Source organism: Chiloscyllium punctatum, chromosome 3, assembly GCF_047496795.1.
Source record: "Chiloscyllium punctatum isolate Juve2018m chromosome 3, sChiPun1.3, whole genome shotgun sequence".
Taxonomy (NCBI): Eukaryota; Metazoa; Chordata; class Chondrichthyes; order Orectolobiformes; family Hemiscylliidae; genus Chiloscyllium; species Chiloscyllium punctatum.
The window spans coordinates 2,403,284-2,417,367 of NC_092741.1; the positions used below are offsets into that span (position 1 = coordinate 2,403,284).

The following is a 14,084-nucleotide window of genomic DNA, read 5'->3' on the forward strand; positions in this document are numbered from 1 at the left end:
GGCTCCAGCCAATTCGGGTCACTCCACGTGATATGAAGAAACGGTTGGAGACACTGGATACTGTAAAGGCAATGGGCCCTGACAACATCCCAGCAACAGGACTGAAGACGTGTGCTCCAGAACCTGCTCTCCTTGAGCCAAGCTGTTCCAGTACAGTTACAACACTGGCATCGACCCGACAATGTGGAACATTGCCCAGGTATGTCCTGTACATAAAAAGGACCAATCCAACCCAGCCAATTACCCACCCCCCCATCAGTCTCCCCTCGATCCTCAGTAAAGTGATGGAAGGGGTCAGTAACAGAGCTATCAAGCAGCACCCGCTCAGCAATAACCTGCTCAGTGACGCCCAGTTTGGGTTCCCCCAGGGTCACCCAGCTCCTGACCTCACTCCAGCCTTGGGTCAAACATGGACAAAAGAACTGGATTCCAGAGGGGAGGGGAGAGGGACAGCCCTTGATATCACGGCTGCATTCGACCGAGTGTGGCATCACGGAGCCCGGGCAAAACTGGAATCAATGGGCATCGGGAGCAAACTCTCCACTGGTTAGAGTCACATCTGGCCCAGAGGAAGATGGTTGTGGTTGTTGGAGGGTCAGTCATCTCAGCTCCAGGACATCTCTGCAGGAGTCCCTCAGGGGAGTGTCCTAGGGCCAACCATCTTCAGCTGCTTCATCAATCACCTTCCCTCCATCCCAAGGTCAGATGGGGGGATGTTTACTGATGATTACACAATGTTTAGCACCATTTGCAATTCCTCAGATACTGAAGCAGTCCGTGTTCAAATAAACAAGATCTAGACAATCTCCAGGCTTGGGCTGATAAGTGGCAAGTAACATCCATGCCACACAGATGCCAGGCTATGACATTCTCCACTAAGAGAGAATTTAACTACAGCCTCTTGACATTCAATGGTGTTGCCATCACTGAATCCCCCACGAGCAACATCCCACAGGTTATCATTGACCAGGAACTGAACTGGACTCACCACATAAACACAGTGGCTACAAGAGCAGGTCAGAGGCTGGGAATACTGTGGTGAGTAACTCCCCTCCTGACTCCCCAAAGCCTGTCCACCATCTACAAGGTACAAGTCAGGAGTGGGAGGGAATACTCCCCACTTGCCCTGGATGGGGGCAGCTCCTACAACACTCAAGAAGCTGAACACAAAAGCAGCCGCTTGATTGGCACCACATCCACAACCACCCCCTCCCTCCCCTCCCCTCCCTCCCCCCCGCCCAACCGACGCTCAGTAACAGCAGTGAGTTCCATCCCCTCTCTCCCCCCCCCACCGACACTCAGTAACAGCAGTGTGTACCATCCCCTCCCCCCCACCGACCCTCAGTAACAGCAGTGTGTACCATCCCCTCCCCCCCCCCACCGACCCTCAGTAACAGCAGTGTGTACCATCGCCTCCCCCCCCCACCGACCCTCAGTAACAGCAGTGTGTACCATCCCCTCCCCCCCCCACCGACCCTCAGTAACAGCAGTGTGTACCATCCCCTCCCCCCCCCACCGACCCTCAGTAACAGCAGTGTGTACCATCCCCTCCCCCCCCCACCGACCCTCAGTAACAGCAGTGTGTACCATCCCCTCCCCTCCCCCACCGACCCTCAGTAACAGCAGTGTGTACCATCCCCTCCCTCCCCCCCCCAACCGACCCTCAGTAACAGCAGTGTGTACCATCCCCTCCCCCCCCCACCGACCCTCAGTAACAGCAGTGTGTACCATCCCCTCCCCCCCCCACCGACCCTCAGTAACAGCAGTGTGTACCATCCCCTCCCCCCCCCACCGACCCTCAGTAACAGCAGTGTGTACCATCCCCTCCCCTCCCCCACCGACCCTCAGTAACAGCAGTGTGTACCATCCCCTCACTCCCCCCCCACCGACCCTCAGTAACAGCAGTGTGTACCATCCCCTCGCCCCCCACCGATGCTCAGTAACAGCAGTGTGTACCATCCCCTCCCCCCCCACCGACCCTCAGTAACAGCAGTGTGTACCATCCCCTCCCTCCCCCACCGATGCTCAGTAACAGCAGTGTGTACCATCCCCTCCCTCCCCCCCACCGACCCTCAGTAACAGCAGTGTGTACCATCCCCTCCCTTCCCCACCGACCCTCAGTAACAGCAGTGTGTACCATCCCCTCCCCCCCCCACCGACCCTCAGTAACAGCAGTGTGTACCATCCCCTCCCTCCCCCCACCGACCCTCAGTAACAGCAGTGTGTACCATCCCCTCCCCCCCACCGATGCTCAGTAACAGCAGTGTGTACCATCCCCTCCCTCCCCCACCGATGCTCAGTAACAGCAGTGTGTACCATCCCCTCCCTCCCCCCACCGACCCTCAGTAACAGCAGTGTGTACCATCCCCTCCCCCCCCCACCGACCCTCAGTAACAGCAGTGTGTACCATCCCCTCCCTCCCCCACCGACCCTCAGTAACAGCAGTGTGTACCATCCCCTCCCTCCCCCCACCGACCCTCAGTAACAGCAGTGTGTACCATCCCCTCCCTCCCCCCACCGACCCTCAGTAACAGCAGTGTGTACCATCCCCTCCCTCCCCCACCGATGCTCAGTAACAGCAGTGTGTACCATCCCCTCCCTCCCCCCACCGACCCTCAGTAACAGCAGTGTGTACCATCCCCTCCCCCCCCCACCGACCCTCAGTAACTGCAGTGTGTACCATCCCCTCCCTCCCCCCACCGACCCTCAGTAACAGCAGTGTGTACCATCCCCTCCCCCCACCGACCCTCAGTAACAGCAGTGTGTACCATCCCCTCCCCCCCCACCGACCCTCAGTAACAGCAGTGTGTACCATCCCCTCCCTCCCCCACCGACCCTCAGTAACAGCAGTGTGTACCATCCCCTCCCCCCCCCCACCGACCCTCAGTAACAGCAGTGTGTACCATCCCCTCGCCCCCCACCGATGCTCAGTAACAGCAGTGTGTACCATCCCCTCCCCTCCCCCACCGACCCTCAGTAACAGCAGTGTGTACCATCCCCTCCCCCCCCACCGACCCTCAGTAACAGCAGTGTGTACCATCCCCTCCCTCCCCCACCGACCCTCAGTAACAGCAGTGTGTACCATCCCCTCGCCCCCCACCGATGCTCAGTAACAGCAGTGTGTACCATCCCCTCCCCTCCCCCACCGACCCTCAGTAACAGCAGTGTGTACCATCCCCTCCCTCCCCCCCCCAACCGACCCTCAGTAACAGCAGTGTGTACCATCCCCTCCCTCCCCACCGACCCTCAGTAACACCAGTGTGTACCATCCCCTCACTCCCCCCCCACTGACCCTCAGTAACAGCAGTGTGTACCATCCCCTCCCCCCCCCACCGACCCTCAGTAACTGCAGTGTGTACCATCCCCTCCCTCCCCCCACCGACCCTCAGTAACAGCAGTGTGTACCATCCCCTCGCCCCCCACCGACCCTCAGTAACAGCAGTGTGTACCATCCCCTCCCTCCCCCCCCCACCGACCCTCAGTAACAGCAGTGTGTACCATCCCCTCCCCCCCCCCCCACCGACCCTCAGTAACAGCAGTGTGTACCATCCCCTCCCCCCCCCCCCACCGACCCTCAGTAACAGCAGTGTGTACCATCCCCTCCCTCCCCCCCACCGACCCTCAGTAACAGCAGGGTGGACAGAGGAAGGACATGGGTGGGGAGGATTTCGTTCAGTTAACCTCTTTCCCTCTCCCCCCTCCACCTACCCTGAAAATGCTGACACTCTCTCTCTCTTTCTTTTCCCTGAAGGTTCTCTCTCTCTCTCTCTCTCTCCCCCCCCCCCCCCACTCCCTCTCTCTCCCCCGAAGGTGCAGATCCCCTCTCTCTCTCTCTCCCCTGTAGGTGATTCAGTCCTTCATTCCCTCCCTCCCTCCCTCCCCTGAAGGCGCTGACTCTCTTGCGCTCTCTCTCCTCGGAAGATAATCATACCCTCAGGTCCCATTTGGGCATCACTTTCAGTATCAGCCTTGATCGTATTAAATGGGGGAGCAGGTCGAGGGGCTGAATGGCCTCCTGCTGCTCCTTGTTGCTGTGCAGTGACAGAACGAGGGGTACTTACCAGCTGTTCCTTAAGCGGCTGCAGGCCGCATGGCTGGCATGGCTCAGTAATGCACACAGGTCACTCAGCTGATAACCCTGGGAACAAACACAGCAGCGTCACAGTACACTGTCAGGATACAAACACCCAGCTCAGTAACATACCTCGATCCCAGTCATCACCCAATCCAGGGGGATTGACCCTCTCGCTTCCATCTTCCTTCCTCCCTACCTATCCACTTCCCCCTCCTCTCTGACCTATCACCTTCTTCCCCCTCCTCTCTGACCTATCACCTTCTTCCCCCACCTCCATCTACTTATTGCATTTCCAGCTACCTTCCCCACCCAGCCCCCACCCCCCTCCCATTTATCTCTCAGCACCCCCGGCCCACAAGCCACATTCCTGATGAAGAGCCGATGTCCAAAATGTTGATTCCCCTGCTCCTCGGATGCTGCCTGACCTGCTGTGCTTTTCCAGCCCCACACTCCTGACAATGATCCAATCCAGCCTGCATGCACTTCTCAAAGGCACATCATTCCTGATGAGCTGAATTAACGTTTCAATCAAGTTGATGAAAGGAAAGCAGTAGATGTCACCTCTATGAGATTTCAAAAGTATTTGGCCAAGTCCAATGTGAAATGATGAGGACAACATTGAGGAAGGTTAGTGCCCAAATACACTATCGGTAAGATCAGGAAAAAAACAAGTCAAGTTGGTCAGATATTCAGGTTGGAGGGTGGTAGAAGGTGGAGCTCCCCAAGTACCAGAGCCAAATCCATTACTAAGTCACTGAATGGTTTGGAAATTGGAATACAGAGAGTTTTCAATACTTGCTGAACATTACTAAACTTGGAAGACTGGCAAACAGCAAAATGTGATGCAAAGCAATGGGAACAGGACAGAGATAGCTCAGTAGAATAAGCAGACAAGTGAATGAATTGACTATGGGAAGGTGGGTACTGGCACGTTTCTGTGAAGTACTGACCCTCGGCGATCAGGACCTCCTGGCAGAGATGAAGGAGCAAGCCACCTGGGAGCATACGTGCATCAGTCTTTGAAGGAGACAGGTCATATCAAGAGATGGTTTACAAAGAGTATGGGTCTCAGGCTTATGATTACAGGCACTGGACACAATAGTAGGAAAGCAATGTTTGGAGTGTGCTTGAAGTAGAGATTAATGGCTTTCTAAATATCAAGGATGTGAAGGGAAATAGGGATGGGGTGTGTAAAAGGCATCAGAGTGTTTGATCAGCCCTAACTCAGGCGACTGTGTGGAGTTTGCACATTCTCCCCATGTCTGCGTGGGTTTCCTCCGGGTGCTCCGGTTTCCCCCCCACAGTCCAAAGATGTGCAGGTCAGGTGAATTGGCCATGCTAAATTGCCCGTAATGTTAAGTGAAGGGGTAGATGTAGGGGTATGGGTGGGTTGAGCTTCGGCGGGTCGGTGTGGACTTGCTGGGCCGAAGGGCCTGTTTCCACACTGTAATGTAATGTAATGTAATCTAATCTAAAATGTAATCTAATCTAACTGCATTCCATGGCAGATGGACCGAATGGCCAACTCCTGCTCCTATATTCATTGTGAGAAGATCAGAGAGGGACAAGGGTTCCGAGTGTACCGTCAGGGGTATTTCCCCCTGTAATTTGTGTAATCAGTGAGAACGGAAGCATCCTTCAGACTAGCTTCTTTGGAACAAGGCAGGCCGAGGGGACAGTGATCATTCTGTCACCAGATTTATGGAACAATTCAGAGCAAGAATCATTAACTCATGGAAGACCCACTTTGACGGAGTAAGGATGGACCAGGCCTATGGAAACTAAAATCAAACATCGACTGGTCTGACTGTACCTGGACAATAAGCTACCTTCAAAGCGGGGATGGTTTGGACACAAGGTAGAGTCTGTCTCATGAGAAACACACAGCAAGCCAGGTACAGAGATCCTGGAGCAAGACAGAGAGGAAAGTGACGCTTGTGACAGATGTCGGGTGGAAACCACATTCAGGAAGCCGGTCAGATCGGAAAGGTTCAGGGCAGGGGGGGGGGGGTGAGAGAAAGAAAATGAGAGAAGCAGAGTACTTATGCTAGACCATTACCAACTTTGGTCAGGCCCTGATCTGTTGTATCAATTTCTGCCAATCACATTTCAGGAAGATGTGAAGGTGATGACAGGATACAGAGGTGATTTATCAGAGTGGTTCCAGGGCTTTTAGCAACAAGGCTAGGTGGGAGAATCATTGACAGCACCTTCCAAACACACAACCACTTCCATCGAGAAGGACAAGGGAAGCAGAAACATGCTAAACTAATTCAGCAGGGTGATGGGACCCTACATTGTAGTTCGAGTATACAGGGGGGTGAGAGTAGTGAGGTCAGAAACAAGGTTTCAAGGTGGCAAGAGGGCACCAGCAAGCAAGGTGAAGGTTTGGCATATGTCTACTTCAACGGAGCATCCGGACTTGGGACTTCAATGTTGTGGCCATTTCGGAGACATGGTGAGAGCAGGGACAGGGATGGTTGTTGCAGGTTCCAGGATTTAGATGTTTCAGCAAAAACAGAGAAGATGGTAAAAGAGGGGGAGATGCAGCATTGTTGATCAAGGACAGTATTACGATGGCAGAAAGGACATTTGAGGATTCGTCTACTGAGGCAGTATGGGCTGAAGTTAGAAACAGGAAAGGAGAGGTCACCCTGTTGGGAGTTTTCTGTAGGCCTCTGAATAGTTCCAGAGATGTAGAGGAAAGGATCGTAAAGATGATTCTCGACAGGAGTGAGAGAGACAGGGTAGTTGTTATGGGGACTTCAACTTTCCAAATATTGACTGGGAATACTATAGTTGAAGTACTTGAGATGGATCCGTTTTTGTCGAGGAGGATTCCCTGACAACAGTACGTAAACAGGCCAACAAGGGGCAAGGCCACATTAAATTTGGTACTGGGTAATGATCAGGTGTTAGATTTGGAGTTAGGTGAGCACTTTGGTAATAGTGACCATAATTTGGTTACGTTTACCTCGATAATGGAAAGCGACTGGTATATCCTGCAGGGCAAGAGTTATAGCTGGGGGAAAGGCAATTACAATGTGATTAGGCAACATTTAGGATGCATGGGGTGGGGAAGGAAACTGCAGGTGATGGGCACAGTTGAAATGTGGAGCTTGTTCAAGAAACAGCTACTGCGCGTGCTTGCTAAGTATGTAGCTGTCAGGCAGGGAGGTAGTGGTCGATCGAGGGAGCCATGGTTTACTGAGGAAGTTGAATCTTTTGTCAAGAGGAAGAAGGAGGCTTATGTTAGGATGAGACGTGAAGGCTCAGTTAGGGCACTTGAGGGTTACAAGGTAGCCAGGAAAGACCTAAAGAGAGAGCTCAGAAGAGCCAGGAGGAGACATGAGAAGTTGTTGACAGATAGGATCATGGAAAACCTTGAGGATTTCTATAGGTATATTAGAAATAAAATAATGACTAGAACAAAATTAGGGCTGATCAAGGATAATAGTGGGAAGTTGTGTGCGGAGTCCGAGGAAATACGGAAACGCTAACTGAATATTTTTCCTCAGTATTCACACTGGAAAAAGACAATGTGGTTGAGGAGAATACGGAGGTACAGGCTATTTGACTAGATGGGATTGAGGTTTGCAAGGAGGTGGCGTTAGGCATTCTGTAAAGTATTAAAAAAAGATAAGTCCTCTGGGCCAGATAGGATTTATCCTAGGATTCTCTGGGAAGCCAGGGAGAAGATTGCAGAGCCTTCGCTTTTGACCTTTCTGTCATCATTGTCTACAAGAATAGTGCCAGAAGACTGGAGGATAGCAAATGTTATACCCTTGTTTAAGAAGGGGTGCAGAGACAACGCTGGTAATTATAGACCAGTGAGCCTTACTTCAGTTGTTGGAAAGGGTTATAGGAGATAGGATTTATAATCATTTAGAAAGGAATAATTTGATTAGGGATAGTCAGCACAGTTTTGTGAAGGGTAGGTTGTGCCTCACTAACCTTATTGAGTTCTTTGAGAAGATGACAAGACAGGTGGATGAGGGTAAAGCGGTTGATGAAGTGTATATAGACTTCAGTAAGTTGTTTGATAAGGTTCCCCACAGTAAACTATTGCAGAAAATACGGAGTCATGGGATTGAGGGTGATTCGGCAGTTTAGATCAGAAACTGGCGAGCTGAAAGATGACAGACAGTGGTAGTTGATGGGAAAGGTTCATCCTGGAGTTCAGTCACTCGTGGGGTACCGCAAGGATCTGTTTTGGGTCACTGCTGTTTGTCATTTTTATAAGTGACCTGGATGAGGGTGTAGAAGGATGGGTTAATAAATTTGCAGACAACACTAAGGTCGGTGGAGTTGTGGATCGTGGCAAAGGATATTGTAGGTTACAGAGAGACATAGATAAGCTGCAGAGCCATGAGGTCATGCTGCAGCTGTACAAAACTCTGGTGCGGTCACATTTGGAGTATTGCGTACACCTCTGGTCACTGCATTATAGGAAGGATGTGGAAGCTTTGGAAAGGGTGCAGAGATTTACCAGGATGTTGCCTGGTATGGAGGGAAGGTCTTACGAGGAAAGGCTGAGGGACTTGAGGCTGTTCTCGTTAGAGAGAAGTAGGTTGAGAGGTGACTTAATAGAGACATATAAGAAAATCAGAAGTTTAGATGGGGTGGACGGTGAGAGCCTTTTTCCTCGGATGGTGATGGCTAGCACGAGGGGACATCGCTTTAAATTGAGGGGTGATAGATATAGGACAGATGTCAGAGGGAGTTTCTTTACTCAGAGAGTAGCAGGGGTGTGGAACGCACTGCCTGCAACAGTAGCAGACTCACCAACTTTAAGGGCATTCAAATGGTCTTTGGATAGGTATATGGACGTTAGGTGGACAGGCAGGTAGTACTGAGGAGGTGGGGAGGCTGCAGAAAGATTGAGACAGCTTAGGAGAGCGGTTCAGGAAATGGCTGATGAAATTCAATGTGAGCAAATGTGAGGTTTTGCTCTTTGGGAAAAAGAATACAGGCGTGGACTATTTTCTAAACGGTGAGAAAATTCATAAAGCCAAAGTACAAAGGGATCTGGAATCTGGGAGTGCTAGTCCAGATTCTCTAAAGGTTGACTTGCAGGTTGAGTCTATGGTTAAGAAAGCAAATGTAATGTTGTCATTTATTTCAAGAGGGTTGGAATGTAAAAGCAGCGATGTGCTCCTGAGACTTTATAAAGCTCTAGTTAGGCCCCATTTAGAATACTGTGTCCTGTTTTGGGCCCCACACCTCAGGAGGGACATACTGGCACTGGAGCGTGTCCAGAGAAGATTCACACGGATGATCCCTGGAATGGTAGGCCGAACATACTAGGAATGGCTGAGGATCCTGGGATTGTATTCATGAGAATTTAGAAGTTTGAGGGGAGATCTAATACAAACTTACAAGATAATGCATGGCTTAGAAAGGGTGGACGTTGGGAAATTGTTTCCATCAGGCGGGGAGACTAGGTCCCGTGGGCACAGCCTTAGAATTGGATGGGGTCAATTTCAAACGGAAATGAGGAGACATTTCTTCAGCCAGAGAGTGGTGGGCTTGTGGAATTCATACCATGGAGCGCAGTGGAGGCTGGGACGGTAAATATCTTCAAGGAAGAGATTGATAAACTCTTAATCTCGCAAGGAATTAAGGGATATGGGGAGAGAGCGGGTAAGTGGTGCTGAAATGCCCATCAGCCATGATTAAATGGCGGAGTGGACTCGATGGGCTGAATGGCCTCCCATCCAATCCTATATCTTATGGTCTTAGGGATGAGAATTGAATAGTGTCGGTTAGATGGGCTTCAGACTGGTTCCACAGATCGGTGCAACATCGAGGGCTGAAGGGCCTGTACTGCGCTGTAATGTTCTATGATCCATGGGAGCAAGTTCTCCTCCAAGACACTCCCCATCCTGACTGGGATATATCTCACCGTTCCATCACTGTTGCTGGGTCAGAATCCTGGAATTCCCTCCCTAAGGGCATTATGGGTCTACCCACAGCACACGGACTGCAGCAGTTCAACAAGGCAGCTCACCCAGACCTTCTCAAGGGGCAATTAGGGACGGGTAATAAATGCTGGACTAGCCAGCGACACCGATGTCCTATGAAGGAGCTTAAAGGGGAGGTTGGATACAGTTGTACAAAGACGAGGGAAACAGCCCGCACTGACTGACCCGGACCCTCGGCCACCCCGCACTGACTGACCCGGACCCTCGGCCAGACCGCACTGACTGACCCGGACGCTCGTTCACCCTGCACTGACTGACCCGGACCCTCGGCCACCCCGCACTGACTGACCCGGACCATCGTTCACCCCGCACTGACTGACCCGGACCCTCGGCCACCCCGCAGTGACTGACCCGGACCCTCGGCCACCCCGCAGTGACTGACCCGGACCCTCGTTCACACCGCACTGACTGACCCGGACCCTCGTTCACCCCGCACTGACTGACCCGGACCCTCGGCCAGCCCGCACTGACTGACCCGGACCCTCGGCCAGCCCGCACTGACTGACCCGGACCCTCGCTCACCCCGCACTGACTGACCCGGACCCTCGCTCACCCCGCACTGACTGACCCGGACCCTCGCTCACCCTGCACTGACTGACCCGGACCCTCGGCCACCCCGCACTGACTGACCCGGACCCTCGGCCACCCCGCACTGACTGACCCGGACCCTCGGCCAGACCGCACTGACTGACCCGGACCCTCGGCCAGACCGCACTGACTGACCCGGACCCTCGTTCACCCCGCACTGACTGACCCGGACCCTCGGCCACCCCGCACTGACTGACCCGGACCCTCGTTCACCCCGCACTGACTGACCCGGACCCTCGTTCACCCCGCACTGACTGACCCGGACCCTCGGCCAGACCGCACTGACTGACCCGGACCCTCGGCCACCCCGCACTGACTGACCCGGACGCTCGGCCAGCCCGCACTGACTGACCCGGACCCTCGGCCAGCCCGCACTGACTGACCCGGACCCTCGGCCAGCCCGCACTGACTGACCCGGACCCTCGTTCACCCCGCACTGACTGACCCGGACCCTCGCTCACCCTGCACTGACTGACCCGGACCCTCGGCCAGCCCGCACTGACTGACCCGGACCCTCGGCCAGACCGCACTGACTGACCCGGACCCTCGGCCAGACCGCACTGACTGACCCGGACCCTCGTTCACCCCGCACTGACTGACCCGGACCCTCGTTCACCCCGCACTGACTGACCCGGACCCTCGTTCACCCCGCACTGACTGACCCGGACCCTCGGCCACCCCGCACTGACTGACCCGGACCCTCGTTCACCCCGCACTGACTGACCCGGACCCTCGGCCAGACCGCACTGACTGACCCGGACCATCGTTCACCCCGCACTGACTGACCCGGACCCTCGTTCACCCCGCACTGACTGACCCGGACCCTCGTTCACCCCGCACTGACTGACCCGGACCCTCGGCCAGACCGCACTGACTGACCCGGACCATCGTTCACCCCGCACTGACTGACCCGGACCCTCGTTCACCCCGCACTGACTGACCCGGACCCTCGGCCACCCCGCACTGACTGACCCGGACCCTCGTTCACCCCGCACTGACTGACCCGGACCCTCGGCCAGACCGCACTGACTGACCCGGACCATCGTTCACCCCGCACTGACTGACCCGGACCCTCGGCCAGCCCGCACTGACTGACCCGGACCCTCGGCCACCCCGCACTGACTGACCCGGACCCTCGGCCACCCCGCACTGACTGACCCGGACCCTCGTTCACCCCGCACTGACTGACCCGGACCCTCGGCCAGACCGCACTGACTGACCCGGACCATCGTTCACCCCGCACTGACTGACCCGGACCCTCGGCCAGACCGCACTGACTGACCCGGACCATCGTTCACCCCGCACTGACTGACCCGGACCCTCGGCCAGCCCGCACTGACTGACCCGGACCCTCGGCCAGACCGCACTGACTGACCCGGACCCTCGGTCAGACCGCACTGACTGACCCGGACCCTCGGCCAGACCGCACTGACTGACCTGGACCCTCGGCCAGACCGCACTGACTGACCTGGACCCTCGGCCACCCCGCACTGACTGACCCGGACCCTCGTTCACCCCGCACTGACTGACCCGGACCCTCGGCCAGCCCGCACTGACTGACCCGGACCCTTGGCCTCCCCGCACTGACTGACCCGGACCCTCGGCCAGCCCGGACTGACTGACCCGGACCCTCGGCCAGCCCGGACCCTCGGCCAGCCCAGATCCTCGGCCAGCCCGCACTGACTGACCCGGACCTTCGGCCAGCCTGGAGCGATCGGGCCCTGATGTGACCGGTGTGTTATGACCCTGGCTGGGATACTCACAGCTGTTAACTTGGCGAGTTTGGCCAGGTTGACATCGTTGCCCAGGGGCAGCTCGGTACTCAGTGCTGTCAGTATAAGCTTCCTTTGGTCCTCGGAGAGATGTGCCATTCCCACTTCATGAAGAAACAGTGTCTGGACATCAGTAAAAAGGTCCTGCAGCCGGCCCACGGTCCCAACCACCACCACAGGGTACTCTCTGAAACCAAGAGAAATGGTTAGACACTGCACCAGTCAGACAGATAGCAGCTTCCTGAATAGGAGAAGTCAGCCCACTCTGCTATTCAATAGGATTGGATCTGATCTGCTTGTGTTTCCAATTCCATATCCCTATACTGGGGATAGTTTAGTATCCCTAGTCCTCGATCCCCTGATCAATTAGAATGCACCTCCTTCTGTAAGCCCACCTTCTGATGTTCCATCAGTCACACAATGCCTAAGGGGACCCTTCATTGACAAACAGTGCCTTCTCACTCTGGACTCACCCACAAGAGGAAACACCCTTCCCACATCCACATTCAGGATCTTGTCACCTCTGACCTTTCTAAACTCGGGTGGAAACAAGCCCAGTCTGTCCAACCGGTCCTCATAAAACAACCCACTCAGCTAATAAACCTGCTCTGTACCACCTCCAAAGCATCTACGTCCTTCCTTAAATACAGAGACCAAAACTGCACACAGTATTTGAGATGTGACCTCCAAAACTGCCTGTATGGCTGAAACATTTCATTCAGCACAGATCCCCTGTGGATCTCCATCGTCACATGCTGTCAGTCAGACATTGACCTATTTATGCACCGTCTCAGTTTTCTGTCAGCCAGCCAGTCTTCTCTCAGTGTGAGAACATTAACTCGACACCATGAGCACATACTCGGCAGAATAACCGACAGATGTGGAACCTTGTCAAATATCTTCTGGAAATCCAAATAATCCACCAACAGTCTCCTCTTTACCTGCAGCACATGGTGCTCCCTCCGAGAACTCCACAAAATTGTTAAACACCATGCTGAGTCTCCCTGATTACCACAAGGGTTTCCAAGTGCCCAGTCAGAACATCTTTAATGATTTAGTCGACCAACTTCCCAAGATAGATGTCACGTTAACTTGCCAAGAGTTTCCAGTTATCTCCTCCTCCTCCTCTCTTCAGAGAAGGAGTTACATTTGCTACAATCTGTCCTAACAGAATGTTTCCTGAACCTAATAAATTTTAGAATATGATTGTTTCATTAATCTCTGGCTTTAACTCTTCACTTCTCCAGCTGAACTTCATTTCCCAGATGGTTGTATTCCTCAGTTTATATGATGTTGATTGTATTTAGCATTATTACTGTTTGAAAATATTATTACTGTTTGTATTTCCACAAATGTTCAGAAGTACCTTTTCACTGTTATTGTCTGTAATCCAGATTCCCAATCTTCAAAAGCCCTTGTTCCAATGTGATTGAATTTAAGTAAGCTTCAAACGCTCCAGACCTACACACAGTCAACTTTTACTTTCTTCATTCACAGGTTGAGGGCACTGCTGCCTGGCCCAGCATTTATTGCCCATCCCTAATTACCCAGAGGGCAGTTAAGGCACAACCACATTGCTGTGGGTCTGGAGTCACAGGTAGGCCAGTCCAGGTGAGGATGGCAGTTTACTTCCCTAAGGGACATGAGTGAACCAGATGGGGTTTT

The 14,084-nt window shown here is 53.7% G+C and overlaps 1 protein-coding gene across 1 annotated transcript in view; it reads right to left on the minus strand.

Moving 5' to 3' along the window:
- LOC140453820 (peroxisomal ATPase PEX6-like) overlaps positions 1-14,084 on the minus strand; it is a 49,592-nt gene that overhangs the window by 18,703 nt on the left and 16,805 nt on the right. Inside the window, exons 8-9 of the mRNA XM_072548709.1 lie at positions 12,411-12,606; positions 4,062-4,138 (exon numbers count right to left, since the gene is read on the minus strand). Of these exons, the coding sequence (XP_072404810.1) occupies positions 4,062-4,138; positions 12,411-12,606 (273 nt within the window). The remainder of the gene's footprint in view (positions 1-4,061; positions 4,139-12,410; positions 12,607-14,084) is intronic.